At 40.9% G+C, this 23,044-nt stretch overlaps 1 protein-coding gene across 19 annotated transcripts in view; it reads right to left on the bottom strand.

Moving 5' to 3' along the window:
• Window positions 1-1,018: 1,018 nt before the first annotated feature.
• Window positions 1,019-23,044, bottom strand: part of SETD5 (SET domain containing 5) — a 93,483-nt gene continuing 71,457 nt past the window's right edge. For 12 of the 19 annotated variants that reach the window (XM_047779825.1, XM_047779871.1, XM_047779780.1 and 9 more), the window contains 7 exons: window positions 14,416-14,660; window positions 11,356-11,412; window positions 9,001-9,471; window positions 6,008-6,306; window positions 4,683-4,816; window positions 3,989-4,077; window positions 1,019-3,653 (listed from right to left, as the gene is read on the bottom strand). In XM_047779825.1, the coding sequence (XP_047635781.1) occupies window positions 3,045-3,653; window positions 3,989-4,077; window positions 4,683-4,816; window positions 6,008-6,306; window positions 9,001-9,471; window positions 11,356-11,412; window positions 14,416-14,660 (1,904 nt within the window). In that variant the 3' untranslated portion in view covers window positions 1,019-3,044. Of the gene's footprint in view, window positions 3,654-3,839; window positions 4,078-4,682; window positions 4,817-6,007; window positions 6,307-9,000; window positions 9,472-11,355; window positions 11,413-14,415; window positions 14,661-23,044 lie in introns of all 19 variants that reach the window. The other 7 variants (XM_047779905.1, XM_047779886.1, XM_047779846.1 and 4 more) reach the window with 2 other exon arrangements.

Below are 23,044 nucleotides of genomic sequence, written 5' to 3'. Positions count from 1 at the left end.
TGCTATGAAATAATAACACGGTCAGGACCTCTTGAAATTATGGACTAGGTTCGTTTCCACACTGCTCTAGAATGTAAATTCTATGAGAGCAGAAATGTTATCTGCTTACCCCTAATCAGCATAAACCCACCATCAAAAACAATGCCTTGTATTTTTTTTTGTCTTTTTGCCTTTTCTAAGACCGTTCCCGTGGCATATGGAGGTTCCCAGGCTAGGGGTCTAATCGGAGTTGTAGCCGCCAGTCTGTGCCACAGCCACAGCAAAGCAGGATCATAGCCGCATCTGCGAACTACACCCCAGCTCAGAGCAATGCCGGATCCCTAACCCACTGAGCAAGGCCAGGGATCAAACCTGAAATCTCATGGTTCCTAGTCAGATTCGTTAACCACTGAGCCACGATGGGAACTCCCTGCCTTGTATTATCTTTGAATGGAAAAGAGGTCAATAAATAGTTGTGGAATAAATGAGGCCAAGGTCACGAACTCCAGTCCAGTTCAAGTTTGTCTTCAAAATTCAGTTTCACTGTTGCAGACTGGTCCTAATAATGGCCTGATTTTAATCATAAAAGTGTGAAGGAATATCATGGAGTTCCCACTGTGGCTCAACAGGTTAAGAATCCAACTAGCATCCATGAGGACGTGGGTTTGATACCCGGCCCCACTCAGTGGGTTAAGAATCTGGCATTGCCAAGAGCTGGTTATAGGTCACAGATGCGGCCTGGATCCCGAGTTGCTGTGGCTGTGGTGTAGGCTGGCAGCTGTAGCTCTGATTTGACCCCTAGCCTGAGAACTTCCATATGCTGCAGGTGTGGCCCTATAAAGTAAAAAAGAAAAAAAGAAAAAAAAAAAGAAAAAAAAAAGGGGTGTGAAGGAAGATCAATCCGTATTCCTGAGCCCATTATGGGCAAAACAACTCTACCAAGAGCACCCTCTTGAACATGTATCCATTTTGCTTTCTTCACTTAAGGACAGAGTTAGGAAAACCAGGCAAGGCAAGGTCACAAAATTGGACAAAGTTCTCAACTTATGATTATTATGGTTAAGAATTTTATTATCAAAATTATTACATCTCTTGTGAAAGTTCAAATGTTACAGCAAGGTGTAAACACTCCACTTGAGAAAGAAGTGATACTTCTTCCCTTCCAAGAGTTCCCCCCCACCCCCCGCCCCCACCCCCCCCAGAGGTCTGGTCTTGACAGCACCCTGCCCACACAGAGTGGCTGGGGTCTCTGCACGTGCCAGGCAGGGTGAGGGCCGCCTGCCCGCTGGCCTCTCCCCCTGGTTAATAGCCAAGGGGAGAATGCAAACCCCAGCTCAAATGGAGAGACATTTACATACGTTTTATATAATATACAAAGAAACCAGCATCCCAGGCAACATGATTTCCATTCCCAACTCTCTCCCAGACTGATGGGTTTTGTGGGGGAAACATCAGAAAGAAAAGTATTCTGCTGATGTCTCAGCATTTAAAAAAAGAAAAAAAAAAATCTCCCCTCATTTGAGCAAACACCTGATTTCAATTTTGAAAAAGTGAAATTTTGTAACAGTCACACACAAAGAGAGAAGACTGTGCATATGATAGTTGTAGGAGAGGGTAGAAAGGAAGGGGATGCAAGAGGCTAGGGAAAAAAGGAGAAAACAAACTGGAGAGAAGGAAGGAGGGAGACTCACAGTATTATCTTGTCCAAAAGAAAGAAGGTCCACTGCAGCACCAGGGATTACACCTGTCATATATTTGCTACCCCTACCATGGTTATAACTGAATACAAAATTAGATAAATAAAAACACACCAGATATTACAGTAAACAAGTGAAAGAAATAAGCTGGCAACCGTATGGAATTTAAAAAGATTGTGTACCCCACCTGGCTGGCTCCAGGGCTACTCCAGGGGTGTACAACAGGCACAATGCACTGATGGGGAGAAGCCAGTCTGCTCTCGTCTCTCATCCAGAACAGTGTAGGTGTGTGGGTGGCTTTAGAATACTCTCACCTAGGCCACTCTCAAAGAAGCATCCCCCAAAGGAACGTGGGCCATGCCCACACACAATCACAGTCCTGTCGGTGCCACTCCACAAACATGTCTTTCCACTCTTACCCTGCAGTCACGAGTGCATGCTCCCTAATCATGGAGGCGGTCCTACTCAGGGGATCGTTAACTCCTGATTAATGGGGAGTAGAAAAAATAAAATTCAAACAATTCCCAAAGCATGGGGGACCCTTCCTAATCAAATTTATTGCCAACAGCTGATAAGTAGCAACGAAATTGGCACATCTCAGTTATGTATCCCTTTTCTTTGCCTACTTACTTCATGGGTTACTGAGCTGTGAAATGGATGGTACCAGCTGGAGGCTCAGACAACCTACTAGGATAATCCGCTCCTGAATAATCAAGAGTTGAACATGAGCTCTTCTTCAGAGATCCAGGCACCCCTCAGTCAGAGCACATTCCAAGCTTCACTATCCGTTTTCTTCTTGATGTTTTTAAGACAAAAGAGGGAATATTCTTGGTGGAAACATCTTGGCCAGATACTTGCTTTTGGAATGGTTGTCTTAGGGTGAACATTTACATACCTACCTTTTTTCTTAAGTGCATAAAACCCTAACACTACTCAGATGGCTTGGGGCTTTGAGATTGGCTCTTTTCACTTTTTCCTTTGAAAACTTTTTTTTTTTTTTTTTTGATTTAAAAAGATATCCTCACTGCACAAGTGACTTCAGGTTACAGGCAAGGATGGGAGATGGAGGCTTCAACACAACTCATTGCACTTAGAACCATTACTAACCGAAACACCATTTGCTTGTCAACAATGTACCCTTAACAGCAGGGAGAAACTTCTTTATAGTCTCTGCTTCAGACAAGATTTACATCTTTCTCCAAGGCCAGAGCCAGTCGCGACCATAAGTCTTGTTTCTTGTCGACCAGACCCAATCCTCTGGCACCTTGTACCCCCTTCCTCAGCAATATGCTCGGCCTAGGTTCCAGAGGCAGCTGGAAGGAAGCAGCTATGGGCTCATTCAGTTCTGTTTGCCCAAATCCAGAAGCCCTAGGAAAGTCCTGTCTGAGTCTTGACCCCCGACCCCTGCAGTGGCTGGAGCCGGTACTGGTGCACACCCCCACTCCCTCGGTGTGGGTAGTGCTGTGAATTGGAAACCGCAGATACCCTGGAGGCCTGGTAGGCAGCTGACTGCCCAGCACTGGGCAGACTGATAGTCCGGAAGTCTGATGGCAATGACGACCTAGAGTTCTGAGCAAAGGAGGTGGAACTCAGAGTTCCTGTGCTGGACTGGGAAACCGAGTCTGAGGTCGGCGAGTCTGAGGGGCCCTGTGGGGTAGGGCTAGCAGCACTAGAAGGGCAGCTCCTCCTTGGAAGACTGCTGCCGGTGCTGTTTCCAGAATGTGGCTGGCTGCTATAATACCCTGGTGTCCCCGTAAATGGGGCCAATGAGTCTGTGGACACAGGGTGGGCGGGGCTGGAATAGGACGTAGAAGAGAGGGAGGATTCTGAAGAACCGTGAGAAGGGGGGTTCCCAGGTCTCAGTGCAGTAGTTCGATAACTGTATCCTGGAGACTGGGTGGGATGTCCTCTAAAGGGGGAGGAACTCTGTTGAAGGAGGCTTTGTGATTCTGTCCGTGGACTATCACACTGCAGGAGCTAGAAAGAGTTGGGAGGAAAAGCATAAGGAGGTGAAAAAGTCCCTACTTAAGCCATTTAGGCTTGTGAATATTTAAAATACCCTACTTTCTTCTTCTTCTTCATCTTCTTAACCATCTGTTCTTTTTAGGATTAAAAAGTAAAATGGCTGTCTTTGGTCACAATTTTTCTGGCATGACTTATTACCTGAAGATGAGCAGATGATGACATATTTCCAAGGCTGCTGAAACTATATGCAAAGACGGCATCTCAACTGCAAAGGATGGCCAGGATCACACACATTTGGAACCCAGAACAAATTCCTATGCCCAGAGATGAGCACTTTCTTGTCTCACCTGGTAGCTGTATCGGGAAGGGCTGTAAACGGCTGCTCCTTTAGAGAGTGCTGAGCTCAGTGTCTCTGGGCCTTCACCATCAGTAGGGTCTGGAAAGTAATATGAAATAAACTCATTTTTTTACAATAAATGAGAGAGAGCCATTGTTCATTCAAGTCACCAATGCCAGCACCAACACATGCTGCTTTCTTTCTGACAAATCAAGTTAAGTGCAGCATGCCAGAAGGGCAAAAGAAATGATCATGGACTTTTTTTTTTTGGGCTGCGCCCAAGGCATGCACAAGTTCCTGGGCCAGGGATCGAACCCGTGCCACAGCAGTGGCAACATCAGATTCCTTAACCCACTGAGTCACCAGGAAACTCCTAATTATGGGCTATTTTAAACGCTTGATCTGATTCCTGTCTCCTCCTTTCTCTTCATCCTTCATCAGGGTGATTTCCAGGCCTTTGGAGAGATGAGCTACAGAAAGATATCCTTTGGGAAAAAAGAGCAGACAGAGAGCAAGCAATGCTAGATCTTAAGAATGCTATAGCCCCAAAGAGTGAAAGCAAGACTATACTGGAAACTCTGCACACAGGGGAGCCCAACTGCCTAAGAAAGGAACTCACCTCAGCCCAGCATTTGGTGTGAGTTGTGTGGAGCCTGGCTCATGTGTCCCTGAACCTGGTTGGCAGGAGAAGGCCATGGGCTCACCTGAGTCTTTTTCTGTGATGTTACTCTCCCACGTGGGGGAAGGCTCTCCTTTCTGGGCCACCCTCACACTGCTTCGGAGGACCTTGGGGATGCTCCCTCCTTCTCGGAGTCTTTCTACTGATGTGGGAACCATCCTGTGAAGGCAAAAGGTGCCGGTTTATGTTAAAGGACTTCAGAGTCAAGAGTCTAGAACAAACAAAGCTCTGACAAAAGGGCTATACAACAGATTCTCTTTAGACACCCTCTTTTTAAACATTATTTTTCTGTAGGACCAATTTAAAACAAGGTATTCTTTTCTGCCTCAAGCTATGCCAGGCGCAGAACAACAAACACTTGAAAAGAAAAAGCAATCAGGAGTTCCCGTTGTGGCGCAGTGGTTAACGAATCCGACTAGGAACCATGAGGTTGCGGGTTCGGTCCCTGCCCTTGCTCAGTGGGTTAACGATCCGGCGTTGCCGTGAGCTGTGGTGTAGGTTGCAGATGCGGCTCGGATCCTGTGTTGCTGTGGCTCTGGCATAGGCCAGTGGCTACAGCTCCGATTAGACCCCTAGCCTGGGAACCTCCATATGCCACAGGAGTGGCCCAAAGAAACAGCAAAAAGACAAAAAAAAAAAAAAAAGAAAAAAGAAAAGAAAAAGCAATCAAGGAAAAGGAGGATTTAAAGATGTGTATCTCTTTTAATCCCCATCTTAATATGCTAAATTTTATCTTCTCTGAAGTCATGTGCCTGGCATGTAGTAGTTTAATATTTAACAGATTAATGAAAATTAATCATTAGAGCCATGTCTCTTCTTTCTCAGACTTCATTGATTCATTGAATGAAATGCCTCATTCTTTATTTCATTCATTTGATACTCAGTACTTGAGACTAGTACTGTTTATTTATTTGCGGTCTCCTCTAAATCAGACAATTCCTTTCAGAACATGTCACTTCTCTCTGTATATGCTAGCCACGTGGAACTGAGACATCTGTTGTTAATTTAAGTGGAACTGAACTGAACTCCTGACTTACCTTTCACAAGAAATGAGAAAACAGAAGAGGCAGTGTTAGTGCCCAGCAAATAAAATAGCTCCTCTGTGTCCACAACTATATGCTGTCCAACATGTTGTTCTGCAGGCTTGGTGGCAATTCTTTGCTTCTGTAAGGCTAGGGATTATGGCTGACACTATTAAATCAGCTGAATAGGGTAAGTGGCACTGTTGGCTGGCTTTTGGCTGGCTTTCTCAGATAAGCATTCCCGTATATTTTAGGTAAAACTGGGAGCTAGCCTAGATGTACACATCCCTCCTTAATTTAATCAGTAAAGCATTAAAGATAAACTTACCACCTACTGCTGATATTCTCTTGAGGTCTGCAGTGAGATGAAGTGCCTCTGGAATCTGATGGGCTTACTGCCTCCAAATGAGACATAGAGGAATGAGATGGGGAGAACTTTTTATGAGGGGAAGACGGGGTTCGGGCTGAGGATCCCTGCACACCATGGGCACCAGTGTCAGAAAGTGAGTTACTGCTGCCTTGCCCAGCTCCTGCAGACTTGCTTTTGCTCTGTGCAGAGTCACCTCCCCCACCAGCAGAATTTTCCTTGGCTTCTTGTTTCCTTTTGCGGTACTCCAGCAGGGATACCTAGGAAGGAAACAAAAAACAAGACTGTAGCTAGACATCATTAGTAGATCACTAGCAATGGCGAAAGAGGACGGGACCATAGTATACCACTAGCAAGCCATGTAAACAAAGCAGGCACCAACAGGTGACTTTTTCCAGGTCTGAGAAACATCTGAGCACAGCTAAATATTTAAATTAGTCAAAAAATGGAGTTCCCATCATGGTGCAGCAGAAACGAATCTGACTAGGAACCGTGATGTTGTGTGTTCAATCCCTGGCCTCGGCTCAGGGAGTTAAGGATCCAGCATTGCTGTGAGCTATGGTGCAGGTCACAGATGTGGTTTGGATCTGGTATTGCTGTGGCTGTGGCTGGCAGCTGTAGCTCTGATTAGATCCCTAGCCTGGGAACCTCTATATGCTATGGGCGCAGCCCTAAAAAGCAAAAAAAAAAAAAAAGAGTCAAATATGGGTCAGGAAAACAATTTATTAGGAGATATTTTTGAAAATGGCATTCACCAGAACACCTCAACCTTTACTACACCTTCCAAAAAACCTGTTGCCTCACAGTTCCCAGTAATAGAACTGTGCTGTCATAGTTATTTGCAACAGTGGTACAGCACCTAGAAAAGGGAAGGTGAAGAGTTGGGAGTTTGTATAGCTGAAAAGGTCTCCCAGTGTTTCAAATAGTTCTTCCTCACTCCCTAGGAATCCCTGGAGTTACTTGTTTTTTTAAAAAAGGCAATGCTTCAGAGTTTTAAAGTGTGCTCGATTTTTCAAGATATACTAGGGCTTTATTACTGTTTTTGTTTTACACATAAGGAAACTAATGTAAATAAAGGGAGCCAGGAAATGATTTCCTGTTTACATTTCAGCAAGTCAGCACCAGAAAACTTTTACTTGGAAACTCCTTCCTCTCTCACCATTTATCTCCCTTATTCTTTCCTGACTGCCCCAAAAGAACTCCTCTCCCTCGCCTGCTAGTCCATCTCCTCTCTGCTGCCATAGCACACTGCGCACAGAGGCTGCTGACCTCTTACAACGTCTAGTATATTCTAATATATTTGTAAACTATATGTTCTATGAGGGTAAAAAATAGGCTTGCCCTATATTTTTAATATTTCTGAAATAACAAATCATGATTCCAACCTCTTTTGCACATAATGAATAAAACCCAACGACTGTTTCCATTTTTGTTACTGATAGTCAATACTATTCATGCGACAGTCTTTGAAACCCAATGTTATTTTATTCCAAACTATCTACCACTGTTTCCTCCTTCTATCGGCTTAGGTGTCTCATTTTTATGTTCAAACACAAAATATAACAAAATTGCAAAGATAACTTTGTGCATGCATTTTCTTTGCACAATCTTGGAAAAAAGTTAATAACAATCTGGTAACGTATTTCGTTGTAATGACAAAAAAAACAAAAAACAAAAAACAAAAAACAACCACTAGGCTACATTTCAACAAGAGTACCACAGATATTCTGCAATTATTTGAGACTGTCACACAGAGAACATTAAGCATCTCTAGCTCTGACCAGTAAATAGAAGTTGTAAAAACTCAAAATACTTCCATGTATTTCCAAATGCCCCTAGTTGAAAACCACTGACACAAAAAGCATCTTTTTGGCTTTGTGACTCCTAGAACAGGATTACTTGTTACAAGGCAGACCCCACACCAGCTCTCCACTGTCTGGCCCTCTCTGTATTCTCCTCCAGACTCTCCTCACTTTTCATATGACACCATAGCAACATTCAATAGCAACCACATTGCATCCCTGGTGCTCAATCTATGGAGTGTTACATAGTTGCTCATTTCTGCTCTTTCTTCTGTAACATCTTCACTTCCTCAAATTTATCATTTGAGATTAGCCAAATCAGTGATCTGCCACCTTTCACTCTACTACCCCTTAAACTTGGCTACGAGCCTCATTTGTTCTCAAAGTTCCCTCCATATATCCAACTTGGCTATGTTCCACTGTTAAGTTGTTTTCATCATATCTCAACAACTCCTTTGGAGTGTCTATCATTATTAATATAATTACCTGCTAAACTCAGTCTCACTTGCTATCAGTTTCATGAGGGCAGAACCTAGAAGGGGATATGATACAGCATGGTGGCAACAAGAACATGCAATCTGGAATCAGAGAGACCTGGGTAATGTCCTGACTCTTCCATGTACTAGCTGTGTGACCCTGGGCAAGTTATTTGACTTGCCTTAATTTCATCATCTGCAAAATGGGAAATTACTCATTTTACAGGATTATTGTGAGATTAAATGCTGAAGTAAGTACCTAAAACATGAAAAGTGCCACAAGGGAGTTTCCTGGTGTGGTCCCAATTGTTAGGACTTTCATACTGTAGCCCAGGTTCAATCCCTTGTCTGGGAGCCAAGATCTCATATCAAGCCACTGCACAGTGTAGCAAAAACAAAGTACATTAAGTAGCATTATTCCTTTTCAATGCTTTATCCTTTGAACTGCCTAGCCAAGACTACAACACACACATGGTAGGCATTTAAATGTGGTGAATATTTACAACACTCATGAAATTGTATTAAAAGTCTTTCAATGGACGTGCTGAAACCACGACTATCTTTGTTTTCATTACACTGAGAACAGTGCTGAAAACATAGTGCTACCTCAGTAAAAATCTACTGACTTATTCAGTTAATGTTCTTCAAAAAGGCCTATAAAATGTGAAACACTTACCTTTTTCCTTTGTGGTGGGTTCTGGGGGGCAGATGGGACTCCGTCACAAGCCCTTTCACCTCCAGGTGACATGGATCCACGAGAGAGGTCTTTCATAAAACCATGTTCGTATCTGCTGGGAAACCCTTCTGCAGGGGAACAATAGCCCCCATCCAAATGTAAAGGCTTCCTATCCCCTACTAGGGGAGATCCTCGATATAATCCATCTGCTCGAGGCATAGCATTCAATGGAGAGTAGGCATACATCAAGTTAAACTCTGTCCGAAATGCCTGGTCCGAGTTTCTCACAAGGGTCTGATGTCCATCTCCAGTCCTGCTTGCAAAGCTGGTCTCAGAGGTGGGCCCAACAGAAGGATGAGGAGCCAGGTCAGAATGACCTGAGTTGATCAGGGAAGGTCTGTCAGCACAGCTGTTAGTGTTGGAGTCAAGGTAGCCTACTTTTGTCAAGTCCAGGTCTTTCCGGTGACAAAGCTGAAAGAATAAAAATCATTGGAGAAATGGGGTGGGGGAAAAAGGCAAAAGTCAAAGGGCAGAAAAGAAGGGAAATGGGGGAGGGGGCACAGGTGAACAAGGAAAGAGGCATAGAAGTAGAAGAGAGAAAGCCATTAACATCTGTATAGGTCCCATGTAGCACCAGTGTATATATGCCAGATGACCAAAGAACCCTGGCCTTTCCCAAATTTCTTGAAAATCTTTCTGGATGAGAATACTGGGAAAGTCAGAATTAGATAATTGGCCAAATGTGACAGTTTTGCCTGCTTAGCCTTTCATCAGGTTTGTTGAGTCACCTTGTACTACATTCAGGTACTGGCAGCATAATCAGGGTTTTACCTGAGCCCCATGGATGCTACAGAGGTGAAAAGGGTGTCTTAGGATAACTGGTTTCTGTTTTACTCATTTCTAAACTAATACTGATGGAAGGTGGGAGGAGGGGAAAAGGTGAAAGAAAATACAAAGTAGACGAGAAGTCTAGTACTTAAGTTATTGGTTCAGAAAAAGAGAATGGTGTTAGTTGAAGACATCAACCAATCAGTTCTTCACTCGCTTTCACTATTAAGTAGGTGTGTTTCTCATAAAACTTTCTGGCCACTCAATTCTTCTTTCTGCATCCTCTAATGTATGTCAACACACCACAAGACCACTAATGCTCATCACTGCAGAGCACGTGAAATGCTGAAACGTACCAAAAATAAACCCATCTATATGGTCATAATTACCTCTGAACATCAAGGTTTTCTGCCACTATGTCAACTAAAGCTAACTCTCTAGAAAGAAAAGGACCAGAAACCCAGATACTATATACCATGTCAGCCTCCAAATTAAGCTGAGAATCTTTAGCAACTGAGAAGAAAGAGTTTTAAATCTATTACAAGATAGAGTAAAAAACATCCAGAAAACCTCTAGTACACTAAGACCACAATCTTCTTCAGTTTCACACAGATCTATAAAATCCTACTCATTCAGGATTTGGTCACCTGTTTAGCACTAATTTTTTACTGGGAGGGTGTGGGGTTAACAGTTCAGAGAGACTACAACTTTCTCTTCAAGAGAAAAAAATGCTCCACGTGGATTCATGGAGTAAATCGTTACTACATTTGTCCAAATCTTGTAAGAAATTCTAGCACTAAAATCTGAATTTAATATTTTCAAAGCAGTAGGATTTCTAAGAAAAGCACTCAACTGATATTCTAAGAGATATCCTTTGTGTAGCAACCATTCCCAACCACTGCAGAATTGAGGCTAGAGTCACAGAAGCCATGGGCTGCCTTAGAAAGCTGAGAGGCATGACTCTTCCTTCTTAAAGAAGCTGCTTAATCTATCAACCAGAGCTCAAAATACCCATTTAAACAGAGCTATCGCATTCACCCTGGAATAAGGTATAAATCACTGCCTAACTTTTCCAACGTAAGTGGCTCCTTTATTGGCCCAAGATAATAAATACCAAAAGACAGCTCCTACCAACTGGTGATTTAACTTTCCTTTTTTAACAAACACACTTTGTTGGATTTTCTTGAACAAGGTTCCCACCACATCTTCAGCTCCTTTAAACTTGACTTCTAGATTCTGTTCTTTGTTAAAAGAACTCTTCAACCATACCCTCCCCCAACAAAAACAAAAAAACAAATCCCACCACACATACACAGCTACTTTATTTTCCTCCATCTACATTGAGAGTTCTGAGTAAACACAGTCACACATCGGAAGATACACTCAACTTAGAGTGACCAATCAGCCACTCTCTAGCCCATCACCCCCATTCAATCAGATACCCCAGCCCTTCCCACACACGCAAGAACACACTCATGCACACTCACTCTCAGCCTCCAAGTGTGATTGAGATGGTGTAATAACTACCTCGGGTGACAGGGACTCGGGCCTATTCGCAGGGGAACTCTCAGGGGAGGATATGTTCTAGAGGAGGGAAAAGCATCTTGTTATTCATCTACTCAAAGCAAAACAAAACAAACAAAAAATAAAGCAAAGGCAAGCATAGATGGTTAGCCACAACTTTTTTGAGGAGGGGAGGGCAGGGAGAATGCACAGGGGAAATGTTTAAATGCAGAATTCATCTCAATGGACAGAATGACTTGTTAAAATGCTTCCTGGTGTCCTTGAAAGCATTTAAAGATACATTGGTTATATTTCATGCTATAAGTAAACATCTCAAACAGCTATCAAAAAAGTTAAATTTGTGAGATTTTATTCTATATCTTTCTATGTTATATGAGATATGAGCAACCTATAGTATCTGTTATTGATGGGCACTCTACCACTCATTCCTCCATGAGGGCACCTTTCAACTTCACCCCACACCCTGTTCTGATCACATTTCCTCATTCTCTTGTGTGACTAAGGCCCACCACCATTACCCAGGGAAATTGCTTAGCATGCTGGGGCCAGTAGGGCTAGGGAGATGGCCAGTTTCTCTTGAACAACAGTTACAGGGGTTACAACTGATGGACTCTCTAGCTCATATGCTAGATGGTACTTAACATAACCCAACTGGATCTGATCACCTCTACTAAGGTTCTTCAATTTCTTCAATATTAAATCCATTATACTTTGGAGGAAAGAGGGAGAGGGAAAAGGGGAAAAAGCAAACAAACAAACAAAAAAAAAACAAAAAAGCAAAACAAAACAAAACAAACCCAATCCCAAAGCAGCACATGTGTACACTTCAAGCTTCAAGTCCCTGGCTACCTTTAGGGCTTTGGCCTGAGGGAGCACTCCCGTATCAAATAGGAACTGTGCCGAGAGCTCAGACAGGAAAATATGAAAGATAAATAAGTAGAAAATGATGGTGGTAGCTGTGACAAGGGTTCAGGGGTAAGGGCGGGGGGATTCCTAATGTTACAGCCTCTAGACAGCTGTGGCCTGGGTGGCTGATCTATCCTATGGCAGGGGAAATGAGGCTGCTTTAGCAGAGCAGGGGTGCTGGCTGTTACTTGGTGGGGTGGTAGTATAAATTAGATGGGTGGTGGGGTATGGCTCTTAAGGCAAGAAGACAAGAGAAGGGTAGTTTGGTGGAAAGCAGAGGCTAATTAAGCTTGACCTCCCCCCTCCCAGTGCTGCTTCCACTCTTTTTGTGATGCTTTCCCTTCCTCATGATCTTTTTTCTCTTCCACTACATGTCTCCTCAAATCATTCCCTTGGCATTTCCCATTCTTCTCTTGGAATACTTAACATTTTTCCTTTCAAAAATATTCTTCCCTCAATCAAGCTGATCTTGCAACATTTTTCTGATATTCTTTGACTCTTTGTCACAGTCTTGGATGGAAATAAGGCTCCCCACCTCCACATATTAGAATGTAGGAAAGAGTATGGAAATTAGATTGGTGATAAAGATGGTCAGGATGATGAAATTTTTTTAATTGAAAAAGGCCAAATTTCTTTAGTTAAATCATGAGACTAAAACAGTAAAAACATGCACTACACTTTTTGAAGGGATGGGCTATTTATTAAAATATTTTCTTTCCCTCTTAGTATTCTAATATACTTACAACTATGCATCACTAAAATAATCACTGATTTTAAAAAATCCCCAAAACCCTTATATTTGCTTAATAGTTACCCAAATACTGAATGCTAAATTCAGCCCTTCTAGAAGGTGACTTACCTTCTAATTTCACATTTAATTAAAATAAAACCTCTAATTATAATAAAGTATGAAATCCTATTCCTATAATCTACTTTCCCCCAAGGAATATGTCTTCTCCTGAAATTTTACTGTCAAAGTTTAGCTGCTAACTGAAAAGTTAATTGCAATTAGACTAAAGTTAGTAAAGTCTGCATCAGCTATTTTGCAATCTGGCTAAAAAGAATGCCACAGGGAATGCGGTAAAGAGTAACCACCCTGAAAATTAAATGTAACGAGGAAGGTTATATTTCAGAAAGAGGTGTGTCCCAAAAGTTAGTTAATGTTTTAGTTTAGGTACAGAATAGCTGCCTCTTCTTTTCAACACTGTTATTTACCTGAGTCAGCCATTTAAAAGTTTGCACTCATAAAAACTGAACAGTTAGGATGGCACTGGTTAGAACATTAACTTTCACTGAAGAACACATACGGAGAAGTTCAAGCTAGGGTCAGACCTAAGTGTATTTAGTTATTGGAAAAAATTTTTCTGAGAATAGATAGTGTCTGTTTATATATCAAAGCAACATGCAATACATTTTTTTTTAAATGTACATGGATTCTACCTCCTAAACCTGCTGTTACTCAAACTTGAATACTAAAACAATTTGGAATTAACTTTTTGAAACAGCTGACAAGAGAGTAGGTATCATCTATCTTCTTCTTATAAATGCACATTGTAGCCTCTTTCTACTTCTCATTCCTAATACAAGAAAGAAAAGTAACCTGGAGTAAGAAAAAAACCTCTAATTTGCTATAAAGTATACCCTAATGCTTTCTAAATTCAGTTTACTAAGGCTACAATGAGAATGCAAAATAACAAAGACATTTCACTGATTTAAAGGCCTAGACACAGAGTTACAACAAATCAGTATGACCTGAGAGCTTTCAGGCTAGTGTCATTAATGGTTACTACAGAGCTGGAGGCCCATTTTGTTGTGAGCCACATGAGAAGTCCTAGAGGCCCATTTTAACCAAGGCATATAGTTAGGCAAAGATGAAAATCTAGCATGATTACCATCTGAAGTTATGGAGACTATGAATTGCATGCAAAAGACAGATAAATGTCACGAGTGGGACCACTAGTCCTATTTTGGGAAGTAGGGGGACTGCCAAGATGAGAGGCTACCAGGTAATAGGTCACAATGATCCTGAGGATTCCCATATTCTTGCTAAGATGGGCAAAGAATATGGGAAGGAAAAATTTGCACGTCTACTTTAAATGAGGAGGTACAAGTGATGATCTTCATATTTAGCACACCCAACCACCAATCCCAAATCACCTCAAACTGTAGAGGAGTATTGCAGCGACTAGCAGTGGTAAGAGATGTGATTGGTGAGAACATGAGGCTGTATCCATTTCGACACTCCTCTTCTGGGTGAGATGGGCCAGGTGTGGTCAGCTGAGGGCTCTTTGAGCCTGGATTGGGAGGGGGTGGTGTGACTGGAGAAAGAGGCCGCAATAACTTGGTGACATTCTGTTCCATCAGATAGCGAGACTTCCATTTCTTTAATGGGCTCAACAAGTCTGTGAAATACAAAGCTGGGATGAGAGGTTTGAAACTACAGTTTAAAGAGAGGCTTTGTAGTAAAGCCATTAATCTCTAGCTGATAATGGCTCATAACTCATCTCTTGTCTCATGCCTATAATAAAACCAAAAGCCCAAAGAAGCGGCCACACTTAAAGTAATTCTCAAAACTCTCTACCTCCCAAAATATCATGAGATGAATGTGACACTTTTAATGACTGGAGCTGAGTTAACCTCTTGTAGCATAAAATATAATCTTACATTTTTCACACTGAGTTTCTGAAATCTCAAATCTGTGACACATCTTAAAAATTACCATTTACTAAACTGCCATGTCACCAGCTCAAGCTTCTGGAATGCGAACTCCATACTCCTTTTATATATTTTTGCTATTTTCCAGCAGTTCTTTATATTTTTACATCTACTTAAGAAAGGCTATAAATTTTTGTGACCACTCAGGCTAATGTACCTATCTCACTTTCTCAGAGGAAAAATCTACTTTTATTCATTTACAGTTCAAGGTTATTTATTTACTTAGTACCTACTATATGAAAACCAGTGAACTAGGTGTGTGTGGAAAACTGTTACCATGTATTCTATTTAAAGGGGTATACAAATGCGTAAGAAAAAAATATAAAACATGTTTAATATAGGTTTAAGAACCTCAACAGAGGTAATCATGTGTTAGTAAAAGAAAAAACAAAAAACTATGCTGCAAATGCTTATTAACATACCAAGTACTATACCATGTGCTTTATGTGAATTACCACATTTAATTTGAGTAACTCTGTAAACCCAGCACTATTGTTTTGGCAGTGCCTGTGGCATGAGGAAGTTCCTGGGTGAGGGACTGATCCTGCACCACAGCAGTGACCCAAGCTGCTGCAATGACAATGTTGGATCCTTAACCCTATGTGCCACAGGGATCTCCTCCATTTTTATTCTTAATCATATGGTTAAATTATATCCCCAAAGCTTGGTAGAAGGAGTGACAGTTATCCTAAACCTTTGAGGGAAAGTTTTGGGACAGCATCAAAGCTATGCTTTGAGAAGATCCCCTGGCAACAATGGTTAGGATGATAGTGGACATTGGGAAACTCTTTGAAGTTAATCGAATAGTTAAAACAGAGTTATGGGGGCATTGAACTAGGGCAGTAGATGTTGAAATGGATAGAGAAGAAATAAAAGTAAAAAATATTGAAGGAGTTCCTGTTGTGGCTCAGCAGTAATGAACCTGACTAGTATCCATGAGGACTCAGGTACGATCCCTGGTCCCTCTCAAGGTTAAGATCTGGCGGGTTAAAGATCTGGCGTTGCCGTGGACTGCAGTGTAGGATGGAGATGTGGTTCACACCTAGCGTGGCCGTGGCCGAGGCTGCAGCTCTGATTTGACCCCTAACCTGGGAACTTCCACACGCCTCACATATGGCCCTAAAAAGACCAAAAAAAAAAAAAAAAAGGAGAAACATATTTTCCTTTTTTGATATCTCAGAATTTTTTACTTTCCTAGATTAGAAGTATACTTGAATATTCCTTTTATTCCAGATACTAAGTTTTCTTTTTCTTTTCTCCTTTTGAAAAGTGCCAAGAAAAACAAACATGTGATTCATGACATATTTAGAATACCTTTTATACTGTAAGAGTTTTAAACAGTAAATATTTTATTACTTATTTACTTATTTTTGTCTTTTTGCCTTTTTCTAGGGCTGCTCCTGCGGCATATGGAGGTTCCCAGGCTAGGGGTCCAGTCAGAGCTGCAGCCACCTGCCTACGCCAGAGCCACAGCAATGCAGGATCCGAGCCATGTCTGCAACCTACACCACAGCTCACAGCAACACCAGATCCTTAACCCACTGAGCAAGGTCAGGGATCGAACCCGCAACCTCATGGTTCCTAGTCAGATTCGTTAACCACTGCGCCACAATGGGAACTCCAGTATCATATCTGTTTTGTTGAATAACTCAGTGAATGCATTTTAAGTGAATGATCTTTAAGTTGATTTGGGGATGGGAGAGTTTATCTGAACTTTGTAACTTTTCTGTAATGAACTTTATCATTTACAAAATTGCCTTTAGCAGTCACAGTGTTGGACCTAGCATTATAATGTTCTTTTAAAATATTTACTGTGGAGTTCCCGTCGTGGCACAGTGGTTAACGAATCCGACTAGGAACCATGAGGTTGCGGGTTCAATCCCTGGCCTTGCTCAGTGGGTTAAGGATCTGGCGTTGCTGTGGCTCTGGCATAGGCAGGTGGCTGCAGCTCTGATTGGACCCCTAGCCTGGGAACCTCCATATGCCGTAGGAGCAGCCCAAGAAAACGCAAAAAGACAAAACGAACAAACAAACAAAAAAACCCAGATCTGATACTTGCCCAAAGTTTACTTTGTAATACGCCTATATTTTCGATGAATAGCACTACACTTGAAATTTTTTTCAAGTTTAATTTTTCTTTTTGCCACACATAATTATCAAATTTCAAGGGATTAAATCCATCTTTTACTTTTTTTTTTTAAACCTTTACTCAAGTAATTCCCAAGATTATATAAACAAACATCCACACACTGAAATACATTTGTAACTTGAAATCACATCCACAAATTAAGGTACTGTGAGTATCCTGGTGTATTTTCATCTTGAGCTCTTTCTTGACATGGCCTTACTGACTCTTGTCTAAATCATACTGGATAATAACCTACTATTTTCCTTCAGAAATACGTAATACCTGGCCTGATAAAGGTGGTTAAAGGATCCTGCATTGCCACAGCTGGGGTGTAAGTAAAGGCTGTGGCTCGGACTCAATCTCTGGCCTGGGAACTTCCATATGCCATGGGTGTCGTGATAAAAAAAAAAAATCTCTGTGGAGTGCCCACAGAGCACTTGGTGCAATGGGATAGGTAGCATCTCTGAAACACTGGACACAGGTTCAATCCCTGGCCCAGCCCAGTGACCTAAGGATCTGGTATAGACTGTCTGGGAACTCTACATGGTTTGAGGGAGTGAAAAAAAACCAAATAAATAAAAACAAAAATCTTTCCATGACCATGACCAAAATGCTACAATTATAGTTTAATATTAAGAGTCTTTTTTGGCTATACAATGTTTTATACTTTTATACAGTCATAAGTATCAACTATTTCCTTTATTTTCTGCCTCTGAGATGCATGTATTTGACATCCCAACCCAAAACTATAAAAACACTGACCTATTTAGCGTTTATCCCCATATTTAATTTTTCAATTTAACTCAAATAGAACATACTTTAGTATAAAGCAGCATAATCAAAATTTCTCCACTGATTTGAAATACAACATTTGTCCTACCAGAATGTTATTCTGTCCACTTTTTAGTGAAATTGTTTGGGCACTTCCAGTTATTCTACTCTAGCTCTCCAAAATATTTTGCCTATTCCAACATACTTGTTCATGTCAACAAACTGTAGAAATCATTCAACTATGCTGACATTACCCCATCCTCCAAATGGTGACTGGGCTTGTATTAAATTCATGAATAATTTGTGGAGAATTCTCATTCAGCATAGTGGTATAATCTTTTAGCTACTCATGCCTTCATTTACATCACTCTTCATTACAGATTTGCTACATTTCAAATCAGGTTTATGCCCCAGTGTTCCCTATTTCCTGTTACTACTGTGAACTGGATGTATTTCTCACTGAATATTATCTAAATGTTATTGCTAACATATAAGAAAATGTTCACATATTTTTTGTGCCAAGCTACCCTATCGATGTCCACGTTTTTCAGTTAATTCTCTTGGCTTTTTCAATTAAATATATTATTTGTATACAATAACATACACATTCTCTTTACCAATACTTTTATCTCACAGAGTATTTTTTTTTTTTTTTGGCAATCACTTTGGATAACAATTCTTTTTTTTTTTTTTTTTTTTGCCATTTCTTGGGCTGCTCCCACGGCATATGGAGGTTCCCAGGCTAGGGGTCAAATCGGAGCTGTAGCCACCGGCCTATGCCAGAGCCACAGCAACGCGGGATCCGAGCCACATCTGCAACCTACACCACAGCTCATGGCAACGCCGGATCCTTAACCCACTAAGTGAGGCCAGGGATCAAACCCTCAACCTCATGGTTCCTAGTCGGATTCGTTAACCTTTGAGCCAAGACGGGAACTCCATGGATAACAATTCTAAATGTTGTTAAATAAGAATGGTAACAGTAAGATAATTTGATAACCCATTTAAAGATATAATCTAACTAGTTTCACCATGAAGCATACCTGCCAATTCTTTTCAAATAGATGTAAAAGAAAAAAAAAAAAGTATGTTATTTTATTAGATTTATTCTTAGATTCACATTTGCTATCCTATTACTCCCCCCCTCCTCCATTTAGCTGGATAGTAAGTTAATTTTATGAATACATTTTCAAATATTGAACCACCTTTACATTCCAGGGAAAAATTTTCATTTGGTCATAATATACTGTTCTTTTAATATTCTTACAGAGTCAAGATTCAGATGACTGAAACCTAATTTAAAAGTAGTACAATGCTTTTTTTTCGTGGGGGGTAATTTAATACATCAAGAGTGAATGCTACTGTATAGTATTCCATAAAAAAGCAGGTACAATAGAAGATAAACCACAAATTTGGAGTTCCTGTTGTGGCTCAGTGGTTAATGAACCCAACCAGTAATCATGAGGATGGAGGTTCAATCCCTGGCCTTGCTCTGATTAATGATCTGATTAATGATCTGGCATTGCCATGAGCTGTGGTGTAGGTGGCAAACAAAGGCTTGGATCCTGTTTCTGTGGCTGTGGTGTAGGCTGGCAGTTACAGCTCATATTGGACCCCCTGGCCTCGGAACCTCCATGTGCCATAGGTGTGGCTCTAAAAAAGACAAAAGACGAAAAAAAAGAAAAAAAACAACCCCCACGGCATATGGAGGTTTCCAGGCTAAGGGTCGAATCTCAGCTATAGCTTCTGGCCTATACCACAGCTCACAGCAACGCCAGAACGCCAGATCCTTAACCCACTGAGTGAGGCTGGGGATTGAACCCGCAACTTCATGGTTCCTAGTCAGACTGTTTCTGCTGCACCACAATGCGAACTCTGAAACTCAGATTGTTTTAATCCTGTGTGTATTTTACAATTATTGATAATCCCAAGACTAACACTTTGTACAAAAATTTTGGTTCACATCTATTTCTGCATAAGTACTTAGAGGAGTTCCCGTCGTGGCGCAGTGGTTAACGAATCCGACTAGGAACCATGAGGTTGAGGGTTCGATCCCTGCCCTTGCTCAGTGGGTTAACGATCCGGGGTTGCCGTGAGCTGTGGTGTAGGTTGCAGACGTGGCTCGGATCCCGTGTTGCTGTGGCTCTGGCGTAGGCCGGTGGCTACAGCTCCGATTCGACCCCTATCCTGGGAATCTCCATATGCCTCGGGAGCGGCCGAAGAAATGGCAAAAAGCCAAAAAAAAAAAAAAAAAAGAAGTACCTAGAACAACAATTACAAGGTTAAGGAATAGAAGTATTTGTAATACATAAGATAAATCTTACTAAATTACTAGTAGAGATATTACTCCCCTGCCATTTTTATTGCAAATCCTTTCTCCCAATATTTTTGTCCTCTATTAATTCAGAAAACTAAAGACACAAAAACATTGTTACTTAACTATAATCAAAAGAAACAAATTGAATGTGCATAGAATTTACTTCGGAAACGTTCTTTTTTTCCAACCTCTGAAGCAGAAATTCCAGAATAATTTATCAAATCTTTCATTTATACGAGGCCTGTTTCTTGTTATTCTGTTGCATAGGTACATATCTATTATTGCACCACTATTCTACTAATTTAATTACTAGCTTCTAGTTTCATATTAGAAACTAGTTTTATACTTCTGGGTGAAATACTTCCTCATCATTCTTTTTCAATTTTTTTCTTATTTTCTCTTTTGATTTTTGAATTTTCTTTTATGGAAGTACTGTTGATTTACAATGTGTTAATTTCTGCTGTACAGCAAAGTGATCCAGTTATACATACATATATACATTTGTTTTCATATTCTTCTGCATTACGGTTTATCACAGGATACTGAATATAGTTCCCTGTGCTATACAATAGGACCTTTTTATTATCCATGCCATATATCATAGCTTGCATCTGTTAATCTGAAACCCCCAATCGATGCCTTCTCCCTAACCCCTACCCCCATGGCAACCACAAGTCTGTTCTCTATGTCTGTTCTGTGGGTTTGTTTTGTATGTAAGGTCATTTGTGTTATACGTTACTTTAGGATAAACCTCTAAGATCATTGAATCAAACACCATAATAAGCTAGTTTGATGTAAATTATATGAAGACAGGAAAGAAACTGCTTATATATTTCTCACTAATGATTTATTCTACATGTCCCTACCATTATTCCTAGGCAGTTTCTTAATTTTGTTAAGTTTGGGAATGAAAATTTTCCCTTCATTTATTTTCTTGGTACATAAATACTATTAATTTTTGTATATCCAGTGGTATTATTATTTATTAAAGTATAGATGACTTACAATGTTGTGCCAATTTCTGCTATACAACAAAGTGACCTAGCCACACACATATATATATGTTTCTTTTAGTGGTATTATTGAAATATTAATTTTTTCAATGATTATTTAGGCTCTCCTAGGTATATATCCACCTCACTTGCAAATAATGTACATCATGTCCTCCTCTGCCTCAAGAGTAATACCTTTTATTTCTATACGACTTAAGCTTTTAGGAACTTAGAATTTTTTTTTTTTTTTTTGGCTGAGCTTTGGCATGTCTAAGTTCCTAGGTCAGATACTGAACCTGTACCACAGCAGTGACAATGCCAGATCCTTAATTGGTAAGCCACCAGGGGACTCTGGGAACTTTGAATCTTTAATGTATCCTAGTTTCTGATTGATTTCTGCAAATGTTTCATAAATGCTTCATAAGAAATAGAATTTTGTGTAGAATGATGACAGTAATAATTCCTATTAGGGTCTGATACTGTGCTTTATGTACAGGTTCCCAGGGACCTGTCCGCGCAGAGCAAGGGAAGGAGCACCCCAGGCTAGGGGTCCAACTGGGGCTGTAGCTGCCAGTCTATGCCACAGCCACCGCAATGACCAATCTGAGCCCCATCTGTGACCTACACCACAGCTCATGGCAATGCCAGATCCTTAACCCACTGAGCAAGGGCAGATATTGAACTCATGTCCTCCTGGATGCTAGTTGGGTTCGTTAACCACTAAGCCACAAAGGGAACTCCCATACCTATTTCATAATGAGGCTCAGAGAGGTTTTATAACTTGCCTAACGTAGTTTACAAGGATAGAGATAGTATTCAAATTCAGGTCTGTAGTAGATTTTTTTCTACTACACCAATTTCTCTCCCTCTCTCTTTTTTTGGTCTTTTTAGCACTGCACCTGAGGCATACTGAAGTTCCCAGGCTAGGGATTGAAGTGTAGCTGTAGCTGCTGGTCTATGCCACAGCCATCCCTTTCTTGATTTACATTTTCTTGATCTTTTGGAGAGGGAAACAAAACCAAAAACAAAACATAAAAATAATTCTTCAGAATTTACACTAACTTGCAGCAGTATACCAAGTCACTTGAGTACTACTTAGTTTCAATTAAATATTTTCTGTTTATGTTGTACCTTAAAGGCAAGGTACATTCTTTGAATATTTCTCACTGGTAGAGATGAGAGAAGTTCAATAAAGGTTGGTGACTACAGTCCTAATTCCATTCCAACCAGGGCACATAGTAATAAGTGCACTTTTCCTATGAGTCTTTGCCATTCAGGACATGAATTGCTAATACAGACTCTTTTTCCCAAACTTAAATGCATACAACACACAAAACACACAGACCATACACATATGTCTGTGTGTATATGAGATAGAAGATTGCTGGTTAAATTATAAGCATATTCTTTAAAAGCTGTCCAACAAATTCGGTAATATCCAAAACCAGCATTTTTTTTATATTAACTTGGTCTGAGTAAATCTCCCTTATCTTTTGGTAGAGAGGGTAAGATATTTTAAACACACAGTGTCATTTATCTTCCAGATGTTTTCTACACTGGGATTTTATTTTATTTTTGTCTTTTTGTCTTTTTAGGGTTGCAACCACAGCATATGGAGGTTCCCGGGCTAGGGGTCGAATCAGAGCTGTAGCCACCGGCCTACGCCAAAGCCACAGCAACTCGGGATCACAGCCGAGTCTGCAACCTACATCACAGCTCATGGCAATGCCAGATCCCTACCCCATTGAGCAGGGCCAGGGACTGAACCTGCATCCTCTTGGATACTAGTCGGGTTTATTAACCACTGAGTCACGACAGGAACTCCTACACTGGGATTTTATTATCCTGAGGTTACACATATGA

This window comes from Phacochoerus africanus, chromosome 1 (assembly GCF_016906955.1).
Source record: "Phacochoerus africanus isolate WHEZ1 chromosome 1, ROS_Pafr_v1, whole genome shotgun sequence".
Lineage (NCBI taxonomy): Eukaryota > Metazoa > Chordata > Mammalia > Artiodactyla > Suidae > Phacochoerus > Phacochoerus africanus.
The sequence above is the reverse complement of the archived record's forward strand: the minus strand, read 5'-3'. Positions and strand labels throughout refer to the sequence as shown.